The sequence below is a fragment of the Diabrotica virgifera genome, chromosome 3, assembly GCF_917563875.1.
Source record: "Diabrotica virgifera virgifera chromosome 3, PGI_DIABVI_V3a".
NCBI classification, from domain to species: domain Eukaryota; kingdom Metazoa; phylum Arthropoda; class Insecta; order Coleoptera; family Chrysomelidae; genus Diabrotica; species Diabrotica virgifera.
The window spans coordinates 265,947,521-265,974,017 of record NC_065445.1 but is presented as its reverse complement, the minus strand read 5'-3'; the positions used below and the strand labels follow the sequence as shown (position 1 = coordinate 265,974,017).

Sequence of the window (26,497 nt, the reverse complement as noted above, 5' to 3'; positions counted from 1 at the left end):
ATTTGGGGTATTTTCGTAATTTTTTATTTAATTAATATTTTTCTGAAATTGATTTATTGGAATATTTTTACATTATACAGGGTGTCCAGAAACTCTACCGACAAACGAAGACAGGGGATTCCTTAGATAATTTGAAGACAATTTAACCCAATTCACCTAGTCCGAAAATGCTTCTTAAGGGAGCTAGAGCTCTTTGAAGATGGCGTCATGAAATTAGTTTTTCTTAAATACCTCCAGAACGCGTCTATTTAGAAAAACGAAAATTGGTATGCTTATTTACTTTTCAGAGATGAATCGATTCCATCCATTGCAAATTTTTAGTACTGGTCATAGGCGTCCGTTTTGGGTAGAGCAACGGGTATTTTATCGCATAACTTTTTTGTCCTTAACTTTTATGCATTTCTGACTCCGGATTATTAAATTGTGAGGTATTCTAGTACTAAAAGGTACTCTTGCTTTAAGTCGGTAGGACACACCGTTTTCTAGAAAAATCGATTTGAAAGTTTTTCGTTCTTGGAATTTGAAAAAAAATTGAAAGAACTTTTCAACAAAAAACGAAGTATTTTACAAACATAAAGTAAGAGTAACTTTTAGTACTCGAATACCTCATAATTTAATAATCTAGTGTCAAAAATGCTCAAAAATTCAAGACAAGAAAGGTATATGCTATAAAATAACTGTTGACCTACCCAAAACGGACGTCTATGACCAGTACTAGAAATTCGCATTTAATGAAATCGATTTATCTCTGGAATATACATAAATGTACCAGTTTTCGTCTTTCTAAACAGTTTTTTTTTAATTTTTGTTTTAATTCATAAAGCGAAAAATTTTCAAATCGATTTTTCTAGAAAACGGTGTGCCCTACCGATTTAAAACAAGAGTACCATTTAGTACTAGAATACTTCACAGTTTAATAATCCAGTGTCATAAATGCATAAAATTTAAGGATAAAAAAGTTATGCGATAAAATAACCGTTGCCCTACCTAAAACGGACGCCTATGATCGGTACTAGAAATTTGCAATAGATGGATTAGATTTATATCTTGAAGATAAATACGCGTACCAATTTTTGTTTTTCTAAATAAAAGCATTCTGGAGGTATTTAAGAAAAACTAATTACAAGACGCCATCTTCAAAGAGCTCTAGCTCCCTTAGGAAGCATTTTCGGACTAAGTGAATTGGGTTAAATTATCTTAAAATTATCTGAAAAATCTCCTGTCTTCGTTTGTCGGTAGAGTTTCTGGACACCCTGTAAACTCACGGTTTTTCATGGGAGTTATAATTTCAATTGAAACTACGATTATTTTGACTATTTCGTCAATCCACCAGTACAGCACGACCAAATTCACTTTTTATTTTAGATTTGGATGTGCACTGTTGTTAACATTTGGGTTTTCCACATTTTCTGAATTTTGTTTTGGTACCGTGCTCCCGTGCAGGGATTTTACTTGGCGAGACGTTACCAAAGTAAAATTCAAAAAATTGGAAAGAATAGAACGTCAACACCAGTGCGCATCCAAATCTCAAACACAAAGTGAATTATTGGTCGTGCTGCACAGGTATCTCTGGTAAGTGCAGTGGTCGTCGAGTGTTTTCCAATTCTTAAATTTGGGCATTTCAAATTATTGCTGGCGATGTGGCATCTGTGTGTATGTTTGGCTCTACGCACAAATTTGGATGTTCCGTCATTAGATATAGGTATTTACCTAAGACTAAACTTCCATCTTAGACCACTTAGACCAGTATATTCCCCTTGTTTCCTTAGTTCTTTGTCTTGCCATTAAGGACTACCCATATCTATTTTCTCTTCCCTCTTCTCTCCTACGAGCCTGCTCTATTGAGTTTGGCGATCAATATGGCAAATTTCTCTCTGTTCTGGGCTTGATGAATTAAGTCATATATCCCTGTTGTGCGGGTGCAATCTCTGATGTTTCGGAGCGAGGCTTTTTTCTTTGTTTCTATACCCCTTTTACCTTCAATTTTGCCTTCTAATAATACCTGGAGCTGCTCAAATTCACTATGGCGCATTATGTGTCATAGATATGACGTCTATTTCTAATTTTGATTATATTGACCAGATGGGGACGTGTGTTTATTATTTCCAGTACTTTTTTATTCGTAGTTCTGCTGGTCTAGCATCATCCTCCAACCAATTCACGTCCACTGCTGGACATAGGTCTCCCCCAATTGTTTCCACACTTCACGGTTTTGTGCTGATTGTTGCCAGTTTTTACTAATCCGCTGATATCATCTGTCCATCGTGTAGGCCGTCTTCCTCTACTGCGTTTATCTTCTCTTGGTCTTCATTCCATGAGCTTTCGTGTCCATCTTGAATCTTTCAGCCTGGCGACGTGTCCTACCCAGTTCCATTTAAGCCTGGTGATACGTTCTATAACATCTGCGATACCGGTTCTTTGTCTGAGATCTTCATTTCTTATTTTATCCCGTACGGTTACGCCCAGCATGGATCTTTCCATACGCCCTTGAGCAACCCGCATTTTCGACGCTGTTGCCTTGGTTAGAGTCAGTGTCTCTGCTCCATATGTCATTACCGGCAGCTCACATTGGTCAAATACTTCTCTTTTTAAACCGATTGGTATACTGCTCCTAAATATGTCTCTCAGAGCTCCGGAGGCTGCCCAAGCAAGAGTTAATCTTCTTTTTATTTCGCATGTTTGTTTATCTCTGCCAATTCTAATTTCATGACCCAAGTAAATGTACTTTTCCACTAGTTCTACTTCTGTAGACATTTCATTGTGGTACAAACACATTTCACGTTGACGTCATACTGTTTTAATGTCCAAGTCTCACAGCTATATAGTAATAATATAGCACATAACACTTTAGTGTTCTCAATCCTATTGTGACTGATAGCTAGGGATTACAGAGCATTTTACACATTTCATGATCATGAAACCAGACCTTGCTATTTCAATGCGTCTTGCTAATTTCTTTTGAGTGGTCTAGCTGACTATTTACCTCTCTGCCCAGGTATATGAAGCTTTAAGAACTCTGATGGGTGATATCATTTATTTGTATGTTTGGTGTAATTTGTTCATAGGGATTCTTGTGGAATGCCATGATTTTGGTTTTGGAAAAGTTATTGTCCAAGCCAACCTCTTTTCTTCTGATAATATGTTCATCAATATTTTTAGATGGTCTTCTGTTTCCGCCAATACTACGGTGTCATCGGCATATCTTACATTATTAATGATGATTCCATTGACTCTGGCACTTTCAGGGCGATCTTCAAGAGAAGCTCTCATAATATGTTCGGCATAGACATTAAATAATAGAGGGACAGAATGCACCCTTGACCGTTGACGCATTCCTCGTTCTATGTTCATGTAATTGGTGTTTCCGTTGTCTGTTCGAACGCATCCTGTGTGGTTCCAGTATATATTGCTTTTCAAGTATGCATTTTCTCTTTCACGCAACTTCCATAGATGACACGATAAACAAGCAGACTGGCTTATAGAAATGAAGAAGAAGTAAACCAATGTTTATTTTATACTTTAATGACCTATATTTATTGACATACTTGTATTACAATTCAGTAACATGTTGCTTGATCCACGCAACATAGTGACTTACTCTGGTGAACACAGATGGAGCGCCTTTTCTACCACATGGACCAAATACCCAAGATCCTATTCCAACTAACTGTTTATCTAAAACCAAAGGACTACCGGAATCCCCATGACAAACACCATGATCAGCTTCAGGATTTGCTGTACATACATTTGCAAGACTATCGTAGGGGTTTGCTTCGATTTTGTCACACAAATTCACACAAGCTGAAAAAAGTTAGGCTTATAAATAAATATCTACAGTTTTTTTACTACAAATATGTGGCGGACATAACTAGACAAATAGTTCAGATCAATGTAATATTTTTATTTTAACCGTTAACTACCCGCGCATCAAGTTATAACATAACTACACGCGTGGCGTACTTTATATGCCACTAGAAAATACACTTAAAAACAGCGGATTTGTTTATTTTTTTTTTTTTGAAAAAATACACTTAGTTGTTTGTTATAAACCTTTTTCGGCATCAGTGAATACTTGGAGTTCCTTCTCAGTAAGCCAATTGGGATTTATAACTGGAATCATCGAATAACTGGATTCCATGATAAATAAAATTACTAATAAAAAATTTTTTGAAATGTGATTTTTTAAAGGAGAAAAAGTATTGTTTATAAAGAAAAATATATTTTGTGCCATAATGACTAAAAAACAATTGAAATATGTACTTATATTACGACTTATATTAATATAATCGTGACGTATATTGTCCACCACCGGAAACAACAAATAATAAACTGTAAATTACGATCTTCCCAGAACGCCGATTATAACGAAACTAAAACCAAATTGCAAAGCACATTCCAGTGATAGGTTAGAGAGATAAACAAGGTCAAAAATTAAATTCTTAAATATATTTGCAGTAGAATTCTTACATCTGGCGTACAAAATACGCCAGCGCGTGTAGTTAAAGGTTAAAACGTTTTTATATACTTCACTACTTATTCTTTGTCTGTCTCTTTTTCAGTATGTCCCGGAAATATTTTGTAATCGATTTTAATCATACTTCCCGACTAGCTAGGTATCTGAAATTTTCAGAATAGCTCAGAACTCGATGACAATGCAATATTCAATAGCTTTTACATGGATGCATTGAGTTTCATTTTGAATTTTAAGCCATTTTAAATGCAAATAATGCAATTACATTTACATCCCGTTGTAAAGTACGTTAGTCAAAAGCGGATATAGCTCAGTGGTAGAGCAGTCGACTGCAGATCGAGAGGTTTACGGTTCAAACCCGGCTGTACCCTATTTTTTATAGTTTACTCTAATTAGCATCATCATCATCAGCATCATCATCATCATCATCCATCATCATCATCATCACCATCATCATCATCATCATCATCATCATCATCATCATCATCACTGGCTCGACAACCCTTTCTGGGTCTTGGCCTGTTCCAGGATTCTTCTCCATTCTGATCTGTTTCGTGCTTTTTTCTCCAGTTTTTTATTTTTAAGGTTAACATATCATTTTCTATTTGTTCTAAATATCTCAGCTTCAGTTTTCCTCTTGTTCTTTTTTCTACTGGCATCTGTTTGAATATTTTGTTTGGCATTTCGCCCTCTTCCATTCTTTCTACATGTCCCATCCAACGCAGCCGTCCTATTTTAATGAATGTTATGATATCCGGATCCTGGTATATTTTGTGTAGTTCAAAGTTGTACCTTCTTCGCCAAATTCCGTTTTCTTTTGTGCCCTTATATATGTGTCGCAAGATTTTTCTTTCAAAGGTCGCTAGCAATGTTTCCCCTCTTTTAGTGAGTGTCCAGGTTTCTGAGCCGTATGTGAGTACCGGTCTTATTAGGGTTTTGTATATTTGGCATTTTGTTTTTCTTGCTACGTTATCTGATCTTAGTTGCCGAATTAAGCCATGGTAACTTTTATTGTCAATAAATATTCGCCTCTTCACTTCCTCCGCTACGTTATTATCAGACGTCACTAGGGATCCCAAGTATGGAAAGTTTTTTTCCACCTACCTCTACCGAAAGTATACTTTTTCCGGACCTGATTGTAGGGAGCAAAGTTGTACTTTTCCTCCCTAGGGAGGAAAATATTTTTCCTCCCTAGGGAGGAAAAGTAAAAGTGACGTCATGTTATTTCATTCATGAAATATAACTTATTGACGCCCTGTATAATATCTATTTTCTATTACGTAAGTATCTATACATTTTAAAGTTTATTTATAAAACACTCTATATTTTGCAGAATGGTAAAAAACAGTAAATTGTTATTTTGATTTAACAATGTTTACATTAATAATTTGACTTATATTTGACAGTTGACAGTTATATTGTACCTACTTGTTAGTATTTAGTTTTAATAAATTTTGTTGGTTAGTTACATAAATAAATTAAGTAAAAATGAAAAAAGGACTTGTTATTTGAGGAAGGTGGAAAAACCATATGTATAACATGGGAGTAAAGTGCCTTTTCCTCCCTTGAATGATTACTGCCCTCCGCTACGCGTCGGGCAGTAAACTTCATTGTCGGGAGGAAAAGTAGCACTTTCCTCCCTTGTTATACAAATAGCTATTACCCCCTCAATGTTGTATTCTCCTATTGTTATATTTTGTGGCTGCCTTATTTCTGCGTTTTTACTTACCTGCATATATTTTGTTTTGTTCTGGTTGATTTTAAGGCCACTATTTTGTGCAGCTCGTTCTATTTGATTGAATGCCTCTATCATTTCTCTTCTTGATCTTGCGATTATGTCAACATCATATGCAAATGCTAGTATTTGCACGCTTTTATTAATGATTGTTCCTCGAGTATTGACTGTTGTGTCCCTCATTATTTTCTCGAGTACGATGTTGAACAAGATGCATTATAGAGCGTCTCCCTGGCGTAGTCCCTTTTTCACATCTATTGTTTCCGTTAGTTCGTTTTGTATCCGGATTTTACTTTCTACTTTTAGAGATTCTTTTATCAGTTCTATTAGTTGTGTTGGTATATTAAATTCTTTCATTGCTTTTATTAAGAATTCTCTGTGTATATTGTCATATGCGCTTTCGAAGTCTATAAAGAGATAATTAGCATACCTATTGATATTTCATATTTTATTAGGTTCTATTCTACTTAAAATCTCGCTACTATAAAACTGTGAATCGTGTTTGAAAACGATGTTACTTTTATTAAAGAAAAAAATGCTTACTCTCTTCATCTGGCATTTCTGATTTTTGCCATTGCAACATGTCAGGAAAATAATCTGGAGCAGATTCTCCCCAACCAGATGCAACGACTTCTCCTATGATGTTTAAGTCTTGGACTGGAAGAGCTATGGGTTGAACTCTGTCGTTATAAACCCATGGTTTGTTTATTTTAATGAGGCAGATATCATGTGGATTGGCACCGCTAGAATAATAAAGATTAGTTGAAAGACTGAAACATTAGTACAGACTTGAATGAAAAAATAGTGTATCAAAGTGTGTAAGAAATAATTTATTTATTTAGCTAAGTGCTTTCGACAAAAACGTCATCATCCGAGCTAATGGTCAATTAGAAAAAAGTACTACTACTTGAGGCATATGCGTGAGCATTTTGAGAATATTAATCTGTACTATAATGTGTCATCATTTTTTGTCTTCCGTACAACCCCAAAACAGAAGAATAAACAGAAAAAACGGCCAATAAACGATACAAACACATAAAAACTTCTTTCGTAATGTGGGTTTATCATCCAACTATGTTTGGTCTAGAAGATATAGTCAGCTGTCTTTCTTAGGCCAAAAGCTAACTGACTCTCCTAGGCCAAAATGGTTCTCCAAAAAGGTGAAATCTTATATCAATCGATGCAAAGTTACACGAAGACTTCAAATATTAACTTCAGGTTCTACTTTCGATCACTTTGGGTGAAAACCTACCACTTAAGTCCAATTACTTGTTTTAACTTTAAAATGGTATTCAAATATCAGAAGACTAATGCCTGGTTGCAACAACAAATCACAAGCTCCAGCTTAGCCCAGCTCAGTTTATAGATGGGGCTCGGCTATCTTAGCACGTCTTCACTGGAAATTTTAAGATGCATCCCACGTGGAAATCCATTACGGCAAGCTGAAAATCGATCTAAGACACAATAGTGCAACGAGTGGGAGAAGTGCGGGAACAGTGTTACAACTTTTTTCAATTCGTCACAAAGTTGACTGACATGAATATTTTAAGTTTCTTTTTATCATTATATGACAGTATATAGTTTACTTTGTTTTTTGATAAACTATTATAACAATAGTTTATCAAAAAACAATACAATAATAAGTTATGAAAGTATAGCATGATTTTGAAAATTTGTCATTTGTAACACTGTACCCTGCGGTAGTGTACTGTGTTACAATGAGCATGCGACAGTGTTACAAAGTATAAAAACATGAGAAAGATGAAATTAAATACCCAAATGATTAGAAAAATATTTATTGTTCATTAAAGCTATAAACATAATGCCTAAATATCAAAATTACCAAGATAGTCAACATAGATAAACAGTAAATTTGACAAAACCTATTCAAGTGAATTTTAAAGTCAAAAAAATTTTAAAGTCAAAAATCAGCATCTCAGATGTTCGGTTTGTTCCACCTGCAGCAACTGGTGGTGGCAATTTGTGTATAATATCTTCCTTGCGAAAAGTGTAGGACTGTTCAGTTTTTACAAATTTAAACAGAGGTTTAATTCTCTTTATGTAAATAATTACATATTCTTCCTCCAGTTCCTCCTCGACTAAACCCACCGAAAAAATATTACTTTTACGCTCCCCTTCAGCAACAAGCACATAACCACCAACTGAAACTGATGAATAATCTATTTCCATTTCTTCTTCTCCCAAATTGTTACTAGCATCACTTTCAGCATTAGGAACTTCGCTTTCTGATTCCTCAGAACTTTCGACCTCTTTTTTCTCCTTAACGATGTTCTTCTTGACAGCCTTGGCTTTCTTTCTACTTCATTCCAATAATTCAATTACTAATTCGTCCTTGGTAGGAGTGTCTGTTAGCACCATGGTTTTCCCTTTTTTCCTTCCTGTGTTCTTTGTTTTCCTTGGTGGGGCTTTTGGAAAGGGTCTAACGAGTTCAGGTGAAATTAAAGTTGGTTGTTCGATCAATACACTTGGCATATAGGGTCTCTCTGCTTGTTGGTGCTGCATATTCCTAGGAGGTGTAGATGGAGGTATTATAATGCGAGGTGAAGGCGAAAGAGTTAAAGTGGAAGGACTAGTTAGAGACTTTTCAGCTATATTTTCATGATTCGAATCGGTTACATAATGCATACTCGGATGTCATGTCACAAGGAACTTGTGCTGAGGTAGAATGCTGAGGCTGATCTCTGTTTGAAGTCTGTAAGGAAGATGCTGTAGGCAAAGGGAGGTCTGTCACACTGGATGACAAAAAGTCATCGTCTGTAAATATATTTCGATTTAAAGGCCATATGCCTGTCGAAGAAAACCCATTGACTATGTTTGAGATAGAGAATGCTTTAGGAAATGCTTTACCAAATATAACAGCAACATCATAGATGGAAATTACTTTTCCATGATTGCAGATCATCCAGTCGTTGCAAACAAAATTATAATTGGATTTTAAGTTTTTTTAACCAGTTTTGTCAAGAGGTTGAAGCTTTCCACTTGTATGTGGTGGCAACGTTACCATAATTATCCCGTTTTGTTTTGCAAATTCCAACGAGCCAATTGTGATATGCGATTCGTGATTGTCAAAAATTAATATCACGGGGTTTTTTTTGAACACTTAACATGTCTTTGGAAATGGATCAGAACCTCAACAAAAATTTCCCCTTTCATCCAACCACTCTTTGTTGCACTGCCACTTGCAGGTGCACCAAATAACATTTGATTTTTGAAATGGACCCTTGGAAAAACTAAAAATGGTGGAACAGTATTTCAAAGAGCATTGATAATACAACAAGCGGTAATCAACACTCCTCTCTCGCCTGATGTTACCTGGCCAACTTGTTTTTGTCCTTTAGCAGACAGAACATTCGGTGGATTATGAACCGTGGTGATTGCAGTTTCATCCAAATTATATATCAAATCGAGGGATATAGTATCTCCAAATTTTTCATATACTTTGATTAAATTTTCGAAGAAAGCATTTACATTAGTCCGATTAAAGCTTGTGGCTCTTGATAAGCTTGTTGCTTCAGGTTTGCGGAGAGACAATATGGGATGTCTCTTACGGAATCCTACTAGCCAGTCTATCCCGCTGAATTATTAGTATCCCAGTTTTTCGGGATCTTTAGCCCATTGCGAACCTGAAACCTAAAAATTCTAAGTAGATAATTTTAAATTGTTATAACAATTTACTTACAGCCAATTGATAGGCTAGTTTCAACGTATCTTTGCGGGTCAGACCATGATGTATTTTACTCGCTGTTATTAAATATGATTTGAGTTCATCTCCCAACTCTTTGGAAAAAATTTGATTTATTTTGTAATTTGGTTCAAATTTTATTATTTGAGGATTTTCTGAATTTTTGTATTTATTTATGTAACGTTTTAACGTCATGTGACATAATTTGTATTTTTTCGCTGCTCCTCTAATGCTCATTTCATTTTCAACCACCTCAAGAACAGCTTTTTATTTGAGAATCTGATCCTCGGTTTTTAAAAGGGTTCTTACACCTTTGTTTTTACGTGGCATTTTCTCACTAAAATAAATTTGTAATCAATAAAATTATAATTATTTGTTTTACTGAAGGGTACAGTGTTACAAAAATTTGTGTAGGGGAATGGGGGGCATGACGGGGTCTCGAGGTAAGACGGGGTACCGCACACAAACAAGAAACTACACGTTGGTGAATAGCATGCAGTAACTCAATAGGAAGAGTCAGTCATTCGACTAACGGTCCCTGCAAGAGTAACCGTGAATGAGAGTGCACGCGTTTTTTGTTTACAAACGGAAAACTGTTTTAGCGATCCGTTGATCTAATTTTGTGCAAGGACAACCATCGTTATTTTAAGGTAATTACGATCACCTCATTAATGTCTTTTTTATCGTTGTTTACTAGTATTCTTATTTTGATAATGGCATATTGTTTGTGTGAATACGTTAAACATTTAATTAGTGAATTTTTTTTTGTTCAAAGTTACCTTTTGAGGCAAGATGGGGTATTGGGTGCGGGGTATGATGGGACATTGGTGGTAAGTCTGGGTTAATTTAAATTTCTTAATAAATAACATTGGATTATTATTTTAGATAATACCATACTTACAAGAAAAAAACAAAAAGAGGAGAGTGGTCGAGAGATGCTATGAAAACAGCCATAGATAAAGTGACATCGTCAGAACCCTGGGTAGGCTGCCAGATCTGTGGATGTTGAGCTCACAATGCTTGTGCTAGGGTGGACAATGAAGATCTGGAGCAAATACATATTTTTGTTTGTTTTGTGAAAATTAATTAGCATCACCATCATGCCCCAATTCCATTACCCCATCATACCCCATAGTATGGGGGCAAGATGGTTTTTCATAATGTTCTTATTAATGGCTAATTTTTGAAAAATGTGATAGGTTGATTTTCCAAAGATTGTACCAAATCATAGTTAGATTAATGACGTAACGTGCCATCAATTAGTAATAGTAATAAACGTAGTAATTATGTTGTATTTTTGTTATTTTCCTTAGCTACCCCATCATACCCCCTTCCCCTAACACTGTACCCTGTAACACATAATGCACATATAACTAAATTTTTAGCGCCATAATTAAATATTGGTTATGGTTTCAAGCGTAAATCCATTAGAAATATCCATTGGACGTCCATCTAAGGTCCGAGGGGACGTATATTGTACCTTAATCGGACGTAATTTGGACCTTGATCGGACGTCCTAGGGGACGTAAATTGGACCTTAATCGGACGTAAATTGGACCTTAATCAGACGTAAATTGGACCTTAATAGGACATAAATTGGACCTTAATCGGACGTAAATTGGACCTTAATCGGACGTAAATTGGACCTTAATAGGACGTAAATTGGACCTTAATGGGACGTAAATGGGACCTTAATCGGACGTAAATTGGACCTTAACCGGACGTAAATTGGACCTTAATAGGACGTAAATTGGACCTTAATCGGACGTAAATGGGACCTTAATCGGACGTAAATTGGACCTTAATCGGACGTAAATTGAACCTTAATCGGACGTAAATTGGACCTTAATAGGACGTAAATTGGACCTTAATCGGACGTAAATGGGACCTTAATCGGACGTAAATTGGACCTTAATCGGAAGTAAATTGGACCTTAACCGGACGTCCTAGGGGACGTGAATTGGACATTAACAGGACGTCCAATTTTGGTCCAAATGCCACGTTGCCAAACGTCCAATGGAGGTCCACTTAACATCCGAAGGGACGTTCGGTGGACGTCAATTGGGCCTTCATAGGACGTCCCAGTTTGGTCCAATGTCTTGCTGCCGAACATCCATCTAATGTCGTGGGAAATAAAAAATATATTTTTTAAGGAACTTATATTACATCTTATATTAAATTACAATTATTGGATATTACATTATTTACATTAAATTACAATACACTTCTCCAAGAAATTAACGCACCACCTTAAATATGGGGTATTAAACCTTAAACAAATGGTTCCGTATGTACAGGCTCACTCATTACTATAGAGAGCGATGTGATATAATATATATTACAGTATAGCTCCCCGTGCATGACAAGCATAAGGAGGTACTTAACCTATAGCCTAGGGCCTAGGCTAGAATATTATAAAAAAATCACTTAGATGCAACAACAGGTTTAGGAAATTCGAGACATCAAAAATGCCCAATTTTTAAGGTGGTGCGTAATCGGCTGTATATACAGGGTGTAACAAAAATACAGGTCATAAATTAAATCACATATTCTGGGACCAAAAATAGTTCGAATGAACCTAACTTACCTTAGTACAAATATGCACATAAAAAAAGTTACAGCCCTTTAAAATTACAAAATGAAAATCGATTTTTTCGATTATATCGAAAACTATTAGCGATTTTTTATTGAAAATGGACATGTGGCAGTATTATGGCAGGAATATCTTAAACAAAAATTATGGTGAAATTTGTGCACCCCATAAAAATTTTATGGGGGTTTTGATCCCTTAGATCCTCCCAAACTTTTGTGTACGTTCCAATTCAATTTTATTATTGTGGTAGTTACCATTAGTTAAATTCAATATTTTTGTTTCTTAGTATTTTTCAGATAAGGAAGTTTTTATCGAGTTGCGACTTCTTTTTTAACATGTCTACATAAAAATTTTATGGGGGTTTTGTTCCTTTAAACCCCCCAAATGTTTGTGTACGTTCCAATTAAACTATTACTGAGGTACCATTAGTTAAACAGAATGTTTTTAAAACTTTTTTGCCTCTTTGTATTTTTTCGATAAGGCACATTTTATTGAGATCTGGCTTCTTTTTTAATATGGTTCAAAATATACCTAAAAATGTAAAGCATAAATAAGTCTGCATATTATTACCAAGTCTCCATAATCGTACTTAACCATATACAAATATGTGGTGGATTTGACAAATATTCAAAATATTTCGATAAAAATTGACTTTTCGAAAAAGCAATAAGAGGCAAAAAAGTTTTTAAAACGTTGTGTTTAAATGGTACTACAATAATAATTAAATTGAAACCTGCACAAAAGTTTGGGGGGGTTTAAAGGAACAAAACCCCCATAAAAATTTTATGGTGTGTCCAAATTTTACTATAGTTTTTTCGTAAGATAGTTGCAGCCAAAGGGCTGCAACTTTTCTTGTGTGTACATTTGTACTAAGGTAAGTTAGGTCCAATCAAACTATTTTTGGTCCCAGAATATGTGATTAAATTTATGACCTGTATTTTTGTTACACCCTGTATATATCTACATACTTCGTCTAATTTACTAACTGTTGTGCGTCATCCGCGTCATAGTCTGTGAGGTCGCATGATACCAACACGACATATTTAGGCGGTAGGTGTGTTCTTTTTTAGAATCACTTTGCTGAGTACACTGGAAATACAGACTCTAGACATATTTTATTATATACGCGTAGAAATAATATTTGAAGATTTCTATTAATGTTAACCTAAAGAAATACACAATAATATGTTTCATTTAATTTGTATAAATGGATTATAAAGCGTTTTTATGAAGCAGATTTGTTCGGATCACACTGTAACTGTAATCGAACGGAGGTGACATTTTAGAATAAATTGGTAACATTTATTTGACAGTTGTGGTGATGACACTTCATATTTGTTTATATTCTTTACTATGAGTATCTGTTTTATTTATTATATTTACTGTCTTTATTATTTACTTTACTATAAAAAGATCCTCTACTATAAAAATATAAATTTCACCTAATTTTATAACGACTTGGAATAATCATCGAGGTATACTACATTCGCTCTCGCAAGATTTTTTTTGACACTGACGTTAGTAATTTCTTTTTTGAAAAATTCAGTTGTCAGAAGTGACTGGAAATTACTACAAAACCAATGCACCTGCTCATATCCAATATTATTAATAGTAAACAGACATAAAAATAACATAAACCTTACGCCAATCAATATTTATTTATTTAAACCATTATAATGTATTGATAGCAAATGAGAAAATTATTTATTGTACAAAATAAAAATATTTTGTAGAAATAAACTTCACAAAATTTTATGAGTTTAGTAGACACTCCCACTATTTCTAATAATTCTTCTTTTTTTAATGAAAGATTAAGTTGATTTGAGTTGATTTTAGCAGTTAATAGTGTGAGGTAGGAATTTTTGTGTTGTACGTTTCCTATTCCGAATGTCTCAAAAAAAATCTCGCGAGAGCGAATATAGTATATCTGACAACTTTTTTAGTTGTTATTGTAGACATACTTATACAAAGAAACCTACCAGCTTTTTGCCAAGAGTTCGGAGCCGTTTTTTAATTATTAACAATGCAGTGCAAAAACGCTTGCACTGCAAATCTTAAAAGATTATAACTTAATTCTTGTTCTCTATTTCTTAAGTTTTTACTTATTTACATTGAATATTAATTTGTTTTGTTGTATAATCCACGTTTACAATAATTATGTGATATATTTTATTTAAAATGGGTTCAGGATCTTTTTATACTTTGGCAACTATGTCAACTTAGATCTCTGGCGTAGATAATGACGTGCAACAGTAAGTAAATTAGATGGACTGTAGGTTATATTTGGTTCTTGGGACATCAAAGTATATTTTTTAGACATTCCCTGGATATAGTCACAGATGTGACATACCTCCGATTTGTTTTTTCATGAGTCTTGTAAGAGAGACTAAAAACTTTTTTTATAGTCACCTCCTGTTTTCATATATTTTTTGACATGTTTTGTAGTAAATTCAACTATCTATTTACTACAAAACATGTCAAAATTTACATGTGAAAGCAGATGATCCTAAAAATGGTTTTTCGTCTCCTACAAAATTCATGAAAAAGCAGATAGGAGAATTATTGTACATTACAATTCTCTGATGTTTGGGAAAAAGGGCTTAAGTCAGAATTGCACATCGATAATGTTTTGATGATTTCTACAGTACTGTAGTAGATTCTACTGTACATACAGTTTACATCTACAACAGTTTTTTTCTGGTCCAGAAATCATCAAAACATTATCAATGTGCAATTCTGACTTAAGTCCTTTTTGCCAAACATAAAAAAACAATCTGGTCATAACTGACCAATGAGCAATTTTAATTTAACCTAAATTACTACTGTTTCTTAAAATGAAGAGCTTACCCCATAGCGTCTCTTATCTAATCTAACAAGATCGTGCACTATTCTAACATACACAGGCACAGCACACAAGCACTATGCTCCGTTTTTCACTATCACCTATCACTCAAACTAGTTCAAAAGGCTTTGTCCTCTTCAATCTTCTAGTTTGCCCAGTAGTATCGAGGAGCTGGATTTCCTCGATATTCTTGAACTTATGAAAGTTGTTCAATTGCTTGTGTTGCTCCTGACTTCCTGCTATCTTCTTGATATTTGTTGATAAAGTAATAACTTATTATGCATGGACAATGTGGACTTTCTTCCAACTAGCCAATACACTTTTTATATCTCTCTTTTGCCTTTCATAGCCACAAGGCTATACATTTCCTTCTTGGTTTTTTTTGTAGACCACTTTCAGCTGATTCTAAAAAAAATTAAAATGAACGGTAATTTTTCTATTCTTTACAATTAAAAATCAAAAGATATAGATACTATTTACAGGTAATAATATGCATGCATAAATGATTCGTTTCATAAAGAATAAAGAAAATTGAAAACGGATTTTATAATACTTACAAAATTGTTTAAACAAGAGATCCAGCCAGAGCCCAGAGCAAAAACTAGTAGACAGTACAGCAAAAAAGCCACTAATTTCTTCCATTTCCCACACCCCCTTATCGATGCATTTTTTTCCAATCAAAATTTTTACTAAATTTTTAGGTTATCGGTTATAACGAAAATGAAATATATGAAATGTGATGGTGATGACCAATGACCACGCGACGCTACATAGATATTCGCGCGGCAAATTTGAAAATGAACGCAAATTGAACAGTAAATGGCCTCTCTTAAAATCTTGTAATGGAAAATTTTACCCCTCCAGGAAGACATTTATATCTTGTGGTAACTTTCCACCCATAATTTAATCAGATAGATGTTCACGGAATAGAACGGTAGTACCTACATTCCTGGAATGTTTTGTGTTGTTAGGATTAAACTTTTATTTTATTTATTCTTGAATATTTCCTATTGTTAAACATTGTAACCAATAATTTACAAATAAGATTTTCATTACATTACATAAAATCAAAAACATGTTTTGGATATTAAACTCTAGTTTATAATTGTAATAATTGTATATACAATTTTGAATTAAGATTTAATCTTTTCGATTTAAACTACAGTAAAACCTGTGTTACCGGCCCCCTGCAAACACCGGCCACCTGTACTAACGGCCAGTTTAAAAATTCCCCAAACCAATTACAGTAAAACTTGTCAGTAACGGCCACTAAAAATGAAAAAGCTATTGGCCGATATAGAAAGGTGACCGGTATTGCCAGTTTTTGTAGTCTAGATATAATTGGTTTGGGGAATTTTTAAACTGGCCGTTAGTACAGGTGGCCAGTAACACAAGTTTTACTGTATATCTAGACTACAAAAACTGGCAATAACGGCCACCTTTCTATATCGGCCAATAGTTCTTTCATTTTAGTGGCCGTTACTGACAGGTTTGACTGTATTTCATTAACGTAAAGTTAACGCCCAAGTTAATATTTTATTGAATTATTTTGCTATTTGATCCCGTAATTGGTATAATGTGTCCAATATAATATATAAGCGTTCATAAAACGTCCGTATTTCGTCCAGTATGGACGTCCAAAGGACGTTCAACGTCGGACGTACAAAGGACGTCCATATTTATTCCGTCCGAAGGACGTCCAACGTCGGACGTCCAAAGGACGTCCATATTTATTCCTTCCGAAGGACGTCCAACATGGGACGTCCAAAGGACGTCCGTTTATAGTCCATGGACGTAAGGACCAAAAATGGACCTATTTTGGACGTCCAAAGGACGTCGTGTGCTATTAGGGTTATAACATTAATGAATTACCAACGTACTTACCCATATGCTAATAAACTTGGATCTGGAAAATTTTACTTTTTACAGGTACAAAAACTGTTATAAAAATATGCGACTACCAAACACTTTGTATTCAACTGTGATAACTGATTTATGGAAGGCATCCTACCTTTAAGAGGTTGCGGCACATGTAGTTCGCCTATCTACCAAGAGATGGAACAGAACTCAAATGTAACAGTGTTCCCTTGGTAACACTTGGTAACACACCAGGGAGTTTTTGTGCACACAAATACGTAAACGTAACGCATCTTTTTGACATATACGCTTGCGCATTAATGGTTGAACTCCCGTATCGCGATACGTATTACCTAAGGTTACGGGCTGGTACGTTAGGTTCATACGCATCCCTATCGAGCCGAAAGTCACCGAATGCACACGAGGATCTTGCCCGATTACCTACCAAATGAACATTTCATCAGCGTACTACCTGTTTATAAACATTTTAAGGTTATATTGGTTATTGGTTTAGTCTATTTGAGTAAAATTATTCTGTGTTTGTAATTGGAAATTGGAGCTTCATAATAGATTTAAAATTTTATTGTTTTTAAGTTGTCTATTAATAAAGCAAAACAAACAAATCTTGTATTAATTTAAGAAATACAGTGAACACCACAATTAATAACTAGATAAACAAATGACCTACTTTCAGTAAAATTTTCAAATAAATATTACCACACTATTTACATTATACCTACCTACTGGAATTCTGATGTAGGTATACAATAATTTACAACTAAAAAGTAGGTATAAACAAAAATAAAACAATTTTAACCTAAGGAAAAATAATATTTTTATATTTAAATAGAAGTAATTAAAACCATACAATTTCATCATTCATTTATCTTTTTTTACATTTGTATATTAATTGTATATTGTGTGAACATTGTTTTATTTTTTTAAATGTCAACGGAATTTAAAAATGACTTTACGATTTGCTTTACGTTACGTTAAGGCAGTTACAAAAACTACCTATTTTAACATTCATCCTCTACGACACGTTAGTTGCTTTACGTATACGGAGATGCGTACGTTACGTAGCAAAAAAAACTCCCTACTAGGGAGTTTTTGTTGCTACGTAACGTACGCATCTCCGTATTGGCGAGGAACCGCAAAGTGGGCGACGCCTGGTGGCAAATTTGAAAAGCATCAACTCAAGGAAAACATTGACTTTGCCATTAACTTATGTACATATTTGCGGTCAGTTTATGTTGTAATTAACAATAATTTCGACTTAAAAAAACTATTGCAGTGTTCCTCAGTATTCATTCCTATTATACTCTACGTAATGACCTAAATTAACCAATGCCAAATCACACATTTTGTTAATTTAACGTTTGTATTAAACGTAGTATTTTTTAATGTTTAAGCGACTGCAAAATTAAATAAATGAATAAAATGTATTATATATTCTGTACATAGAATGTACATTGTTATGAAAAATATCCCGACCACTTCGTAATTTCCAGAACACAATTATTATAAAATAAATTCACCTACTTAGTTTCCAAGTTTCCAGTTTTTATTTAATTAAAAATTGTTATCTGTCGGTGTAAAATGAGCTGTAGTGCACCTATTAATTAAATTAAAAAAAAAAAAATTAGAAATCCTAAGATAGATTAATAATTTTTAGAACGCTGTGTGATTATCGGGGGCCAGATTTTTTTATGAAAAAAAGGTAAAAACAAATCAGTAGTTAGCATCAAATTTTGAGTTGTCTTTAAGTTAGAAGATGTCTTAGTTGCAAAACTTAGTGGTTACTTTGGCAAAACACTCCTGTAAATGATTTTGATTTAACGTTTTAGAACTGTGAATTCAAATGACAAAATGAATTGTTTTCCTAGCGTTGTCGTCCATCTTTGAAATTTTGAGCGCCCTTTGTTGGAATTTAATTTTGCGAATACGTAAAGCAACTAACGTGTTAGTCCTGTCGCCAGGGGGGTACAACGGCCTCCTTTATTCAGATGGACTTACCCAAGTTTTTTTCATGTATTTTCACCCGTAGAATACGAATTTTTTGGGTAACAGTTGATCCGGATGTCGATAACATTGTTATTGACCAAGAACTTGAGGAATTACATAACAGAGATTTCTCGCAAAACAAAACATTTTTTTGTAATTTTTGGGTCATTCTAAGCAAAAAATGTTCTAACAAGTTTTCCCGTAGGATGCACAGTTTTCGAGATAAACGCGGTTGAACTTTCAAAAAAACGAAAAACTGCAATTTTTAAACCCGAATAACTTTTGATTAAAAAATAAAATAGCAATTCTGCTTACCGCCTTTGAAAGTTCAAGTCAAATTATATCGGTTTTGATTATTTGCATTGCTAAAAATTTATTTTCTTATTGTTAAACAAAGCTATACATACAAACACCTAGTGCGTGAGTGATGTTTTCAATGATTTCTCATTTAAAATCGAACGAGTAGGTAGAATAGGTACTAGTGCAATCGAGGCTATTTCTACGTAGCATGCGTTAAAACGCATGTAAAGGCACGGGAAACACTATGTGTTTATAGCTTTGTTTAACAATAAAAAAATAAAATTTTAGCAATGCAAATAATCAAAACCGATATATGTGACTTAAATTTTCAAATGCGGTAAGCAGACTTGCTATTTTATTTTTTAATCAAAAGTTATTCGGGTTCAAAAATTGCAATTTTTCGATTTTTTGAAAGTTCAACAGCGGTTATCTCGAAAACTAGGCATCCTACGAAAAAAATTGTGGAAACATTTTTTGCTTAGAATGACCCAAAAAATACCAAAAAATGTTTTGTTTTGCGACAAATCTCTGTTATGTAATTCCTCAAGTTCTTGGTCAATAACAATCTTATCGACATCCGGATCAACTGTTACCCAAAAAATTCGTATTCTACGGGTCAAAATACATGAAAAAAACTTGGGTAAGTCCATCTGAATAAAGGAGGCTGTTGTACCCCCCTGGCGATAGGACTATGTCGTAGAGGATGAATGTTAAAATAGGTAGTTTTTGTAACTGCTTGAACGTAACGTAAAGCAAATCGTAAAGTCATTTTTAAATTCCGTTGACATTTAAAAAAATAAAACAATGTTCACACAATATTCAATTAATATACAAATGTAAAAAAAGATAAATGAATGATGAAATTGTATGGTTTTAATTGCTTCTATTTAAATATAAAAATATTATTTTTCCTTAGGTTAAAATTTTTTTATTTTTGTTTATACCTACTTTTTAGTTGTAAATTATTGTATACCTACATCAGAATTCCAGTAGGTATAATGTAAATAGTGTGGTAATATTTATTTGAAAATTTTACTGAAACTAGGTCATTTGTTTATCTAGTTATTAATTGTGGTGATCACTGTATTTCTTAAATTAATACAAGATTTGTTTGTTTTGCTTTATTAATAAACAACTTAAAAACAATAAAATTTTAAATCTATTATGAAGTTCCAATTTCCAATTACAAACAGAATAATTTTACTCAAATAGACTAAACTAGACTAAAATGTTTATAAACGGATAGTACGCTGATGAAATGTTCATTTGGTAGGTAATCGGGCAAGATCCTCGTGTGCATTCGGTGACTTTCGGCTCGATAGGGATGCGTATGAACCTAACGTACCAGCCCGTAACCTTAGGTAATACGTATCGCGATACGGGAGTTCAACCGTTAATGCGCAAGCGTATATGTCAAAAAGATGCGTTACGTTTACGTATTTGTGTGCACAAAAACTCCCTACTATCCCCGCACTTCCTCGTAAGCTGAGCTTAAGGCACGGCTTAAGCATAAGATCTGTTGGTGCGGCCAGGCATAACATACTCACCCAATAAAATCCTCATGTACATAAACTTCAGCAATACTTCTCTCCTGTTTGTATTCGCTGTCCTCGCCAGCAGCGTTTATTATTCCTGCAATTATACGGGTTGCAGTAACGTTATCTAAACAGCAATGTCCTGCGGTAACAATCCAGTTATGAGAAAGGATGCTGGCTCCGCAGTAGTGCTGGTTAGGATTCAAATTTTCTAAGTGTGGACCTTGAAGCGATAATTGGTAAGGAAACTGACCTTCTTTCGCGTTTTGTCCCCCGAATATTCTGTAGGATTTTAGTGAAGAACCTGGATATTCAAATTAGGTATAATAATAAATATATGCCATAAAATTGTCAATGTAAAACATTTATTTGAAGTACATAAAACATATTAGGGTATATTATATAGGGTGTCCCAAAAGTAGTGGAACGGTCGAATATTTCGCGAACTAAACATCGGATCGAAAAACTGAAAAATACGTGTTCAATCATTTTCAAAAATCTATCCAATGACACCAAACAACAACCCCCACTACACCCCCTGGAGGTGGGGTGGGGGATAACTTTAAAATCTCAAATGGAAACCCCTAGTTTTTCTTGCAGATTTGGATTCGTTACGTAAAAGTAAGCAACTTTTATTCAAGACATTTTTTAGAACTGTGGATAGATGGCGCTAAATTGGGAAAAACCATTTATTCTGATACCATAGGTAAATTATAGAAACGGTCTAATATCTCGAGAAATACAGTTGCAAATGAGAAACCAAAAAACAGGTTTTTAATATTTTTCGAAAACCTATCGATAAACACCAAAAATTACCCTCCAACCCACCCCCTGGAGACGGGGTGGGGGTAAATTTAAAATCTTAAATAGCAACCCCCACTTTTTATTGCAGATTCGAATTCGTCATGAAAAATTAAGCAACATTTATTCGAATCATTTTTTAAAATTGCTGATAGATGGCGCTAATAAATCGTATTTTTCCAATTAAAGCGCCATCTATCGACAATTCTAAAAAATGTTTCGAATAAATGTTGCTTAATTTTTCATAAAGAATCCGAATCTGTAATAAAAAGTGGGGGTTGCCATTTAAGATTCTAAAGTTACCCCCAGAAAGGGGGTGGGTTTGAGGGTCATGTTTAGTGTTATCCGATAGGTTTTCGAAAAGTATTAAAAACCTTTTTTTTTTGGTTTCTTATTTGGAAGTGTATTTCTCGAGATATTAGACCGTTTCTATAATTTACCTATGGTATCAGGATAAATCGTTTTTCTCAATTATAGCGCCATCTATCCACAGTTAGAAAAAATGTCTTGAATAAAAGTTGCTTACTTTTACGTAACGAATCTAAATATGTAAGAAAAATTAGGGGTTTCCATTTGAGATTTTAAAGTTATCCTCCACCCCACCTCCAGGGGGTGTAGTGGGGATTGGTGTTTGGTATCACTGGATAGATATTTGAAAATGATTGAACACGTATTTTTCAGTTTTTCGATCCGATGTTTAGTTCGCGAAATATTCGACCGTTCCACTACTTTTGGGACACCCTGTATATTTAAGGTGTATTCAACAGGTGAATAACCCTAGATCCCCAATCAAATAAACCAGATAAACTTAGAGCTCTCAAAGGGATAAACTTAGACTAACTGGAGACAATCTGGGATAAACTTGGACTCCCAACTTGAGACAAAGTCAAATAGGCGAAGAAACAGAAGATTATAAAGAAATGGGAAAGCTATAAAAAATATCTTACTCTTTTACAAAGGTCTCGAAAACATACTTCTCTTACAATTTGATACGTCGATTGGGTCTACACAGCAGGAAATAGAATAAAAATGAAAAAAGTATTCCTTTTTATAGATAAATATTTGCAATTAGTCACAATATATAGCTGGGTGGTCTTAACAAGACGATTTCGCGAAAAAATGTTTATAAAAATTAAAGTACTTAAATTAATTAAAAATAAAAATTTATACCATTTTTATTCAGTTGCAATGCGAAGGCAAAACAATCTTATTTTTCACTTAGAATACGGAGAGTAGTCCATCACTCTGAATCGACGATTTTCGACTCTTATTGGAGTCTCATCGGAGAGACGTAGGCCTGCTACTCTATATTCTAAGTGACCAACATCGAGAGTTTATCCCCCACACCGCAACTGACGTGAATGGATTAGGTGATTAGCGTCATCTGGCAATTGAAAGGCAAAATTTTTCAATCCTAATAGCGACATTATTAATGCGACAATCCTAATAGCGACATTAACCCTGGAAGATCACACCTATTTTTTTTTTAAATAAACCGCACACATGGGTGTCAGACACCCAATGATTTTTTGTGAAGAAATAAAAAAAAAGTAAATATTTTATGATTTCCAGAGACTCTCTAATCACTATTGAATACATAAGAATAATTAAATCAATAATTTTATTTTCTCTCCATTAATTGTAGTAACACAAAAGAAAAAAATATTAAAAATACCTAAAAATAATTAAAAAACATTTTCTAAAAAACCGGAAACATAATTCAAAATATTTTAATTTAATTTAACAACAAAACGGTCTTTCTAACTAAAATATAACACCTTTTGATTATAGTCATATTCATATTCATATTCATTCTTAGCCAGGTATTTCAGTTTCACTCATTTTAGTAACTACATTCATAAGACAGTGTGGCTCTATGCTCCATGCATTATGTTTTATAGCAAGCCGAGCATGCACGCTTTGCTTTTCCATCTTTGCCTTTGCAGAAATAACACCTAGTTTGTTTTACTAAATTTGTGGGGTGTTGTGTCGTTAGGTCATTAACTTGAACGCACACTTGATCGCAAACCTCACACATGGGTGCTACATACCCTAGCCTGTATTCAATAAATTCTCGTGAATGGAAATATTGCTCAAATGAGACCGCAACTACACACCCGTCCTTGGCAGACTAGAGACTGAATTTACATAAAGCAGCATTACCATCGTAATGCAGCTGCGCAAGCTACATGCAGTTAAGTGTCGCGATGGGTATCTCACACCCAAGTGTGAGCTTCCAGGGTTAATAATTGCCAGATGACGCTAGTCGCCTAATCCATTCACGTCAGTTGCGGTGTGGGGGATAAACTCTCGATGTTGGTCACTTAGAGTATGGAGTAGCAGGCCTACGTCTCTCCGATGAGAGTCCAATAAGAGTCGAAAATCGACGATTCAGAGTGCTGGACTGCGCTCCGTATTCTAAGTGAAAATAAGATTGTTTTGCCTTCGCATTGCAACTGAATAAAAATGGTATACATTTTTATTTTTATTTTTATATTAGTATTACTCCTATAGAGTAACTAGGTCCATTTTCCGTTGGAACTTTACCAAGCTGCAGACGGGGGTTGTGAATTGCATAGTGTAGAATTCCTTCCCTTTTGTCTTCACACTGCAGCATCCATCTGGCTTGCATATTGTAAAAGCCTTGGAGGTGTCACCAGGGAAATGGACCAATAAATTTTCAATTTAAAAATCTTTTAGTAACATTTTTAATATTTATCAATATTATTAATGTCGCTATTAGGATTGAAAAACTTTGCCTTTAATTTACTTAACCCTTAAACGCCCAAGGGTGGGTAAAAAATGTCCACCTAATGCGCAATCCCTTGCAACATATTTATTACGTGTTTAAAAATTTTCAAAAAATTATTTATTGTTAAAAAGACAGCTCTTTATCGAATGTTAATTTGGTCCTACCGATATTTTTGAAAATAAAAGTAGCATCTTGAGTTAAATATGGGTGGGCATAAAAAGTACACCCTTGGTAGAACTTGTTACTAAAGGTTTCTATATAATTTCTCGTTGGTAGGAAGATAATCCATATAATTATCGACGTATAATTACATAATCTACATAATTATTCGCCAATGAGGAGATTGAAAAGAAGAATATGGAGAAAACCGACAAATCTGACTTACTGGCTTTTACTAGTATGTTAATTTTTATGTACTTTGTAATTTTGTTGTAAGGTTTGTAAATTGTTTATATTAATATTTTAGACATTGATGTGTTTATGAAGCATAAGATTCTTAAGTTTTATCCATTTCCAACAACTCTCAATAAATATATTAGCTATTTTCGAGGTGGACATTTTTTACCCACCCTTGGGCGTACATGGAACCTAAAAAAGGTTGGGCGTTTAAGGGTTAAATCAAAATAAATTTACAGGGTGATTTCATAAGGCTTAACTATGTTTTACACGTTACAATAAGGGTGGCTATGTGAAGTCACGAAGTCATATGGATCTAATGTAAGCAATAACGCCAATAATTATTAGGGAAATCCAGAAAAAACTACCGAAACCTTAGAAGAAAGCCTTGCGAGAAGCAAACGTGGAAAGAGACAACTGGATGGAAAATAGAATGAAAGGGGAAAGAGAAAGAAAAGTAAATTCAAAGATATTTTTAGAAATTTTAAATAACAAAAATATGCTTTCTTTACTTACTATCAATGGTACAAACGGCTAAAGTTAACACTGAAAGTAAGGCAGTTTTCATGATGAGTTAGCTTATTATATTACGATTATAAATAATATTAAATGAAAATCACGTTCTTAAATACGAAAAATCAACTATATTTGAAAAAAAAGTTAAATCAATTGATACATCAGATAAAAGTTTTAAACAAATAACATTATATTATCGGAGATTCTTTATCAGTTATATGAAGATATTTTTGTATATAATAATATAAAAGTAACTAAAGTATGTTTAAAAGACTATGTTTTCAATCTAATAGTACATAAAACAACACCAAAATATTACTCTACATCCTACCTGATTGAAAACAATGAACCCTCTCTGGTTACACCTCCGAGGCTTCTACATTTTGCAAGCCATAACGGATGCTGAGACTAAGGAAGATGAGGGAATTTTACAATTTATAATTCACGTCCCATCTGCTCAGCGCGGTAAAGTTCCAACGAGAACGGTTCCCTTCGTACTCCAATCAGAGTAAACATGTAAATCAAAAATGAAATATCCATTTTCAATTTCGTTGCAACACGAAACTACAGCGGCGTCATATTCTAGTTCAATCAGAGACTGCTGCAAGCACCTCTACCGGTTTCGAAACTTATTCGTCTCTCATCAGGAGGCACATATGCTGCTCTCTCTGACCCAACCATGCAGGACAAACCCCGACGTGCAGTCACGAATTGCAACGAACGAAAGCATCCTTAGTCTCAGCTTCCGTTATGGCTTGCAAATTGTAGAAGCCTCGGAGGTATAACTAGAGAGGGTTCCCATTGTTTTCAATCTGGTAGGATGTAGAGCAACATTTTTGGTGTTGTTTTATGTACTATTAGATTGAAAACGTCTTTTGCTAGCAGTAGCCGCTAGGGCATCCCTGCCATTTCGTTCGTTGCAATTCGTGACTGCACATCGGGGTTTGTCCTGGTTGGGTCAGAGAGTAGCATATGTGCCTCCTGATGAGAGA

At 34.3% G+C, this 26,497-nt stretch overlaps 1 protein-coding gene and 1 long non-coding RNA gene across 2 annotated transcripts; both read right to left on the bottom strand.

Annotated features, from left to right (window-relative positions):
* Positions 1-3,506: 3,506 nt before the first annotated feature.
* LOC114325984 (trypsin-1) lies at positions 3,507-25,671 on the bottom strand. The gene is made up of 4 exons (XM_028274144.2): positions 25,506-25,671; positions 21,053-21,344; positions 6,750-6,949; positions 3,507-3,801 (listed from the first exon to the last, which is right to left on the bottom strand). Exons 1-4 carry the CDS (start codon positions 25,555-25,557, stop codon positions 3,551-3,553), a joined length of 795 nt encoding a protein of 264 aa, XP_028129945.1. The 5' UTR covers positions 25,558-25,671; the 3' UTR covers positions 3,507-3,550.
* Positions 7,987-17,767, bottom strand: LOC126882415 (uncharacterized). The gene is made up of 3 exons (XR_007697331.1): positions 15,902-17,767; positions 9,907-15,749; positions 7,987-9,857 (listed from the first exon to the last, which is right to left on the bottom strand). It is a non-coding gene; the product is annotated as an uncharacterized LOC126882415 (long non-coding RNA).
* Positions 25,672-26,497: the final 826 nt, after the last annotated feature.

Bases quoted from the DNA above. Each gene is read 5' to 3' on its own strand.
- LOC114325984 (XM_028274144.2), bottom strand. From the start codon at position 25,557: ATGAAAACTGCCTTACTTTCAGTGTTAACTTTAGCCGTTTGTACCATT. The intron at 21,345-25,505 runs GTAAGTAAAGAA...TTGAATATCCAG, and splicing joins AGCCGTTTGTACCATTGATA to GTTCTTCACTAAAATCCTAC. The intron at 6,950-21,052 runs GTGAGTATGTTA...TTATTATTCTAG, and splicing joins GTACATGAGGATTTTATTGG to CGGTGCCAATCCACATGATA.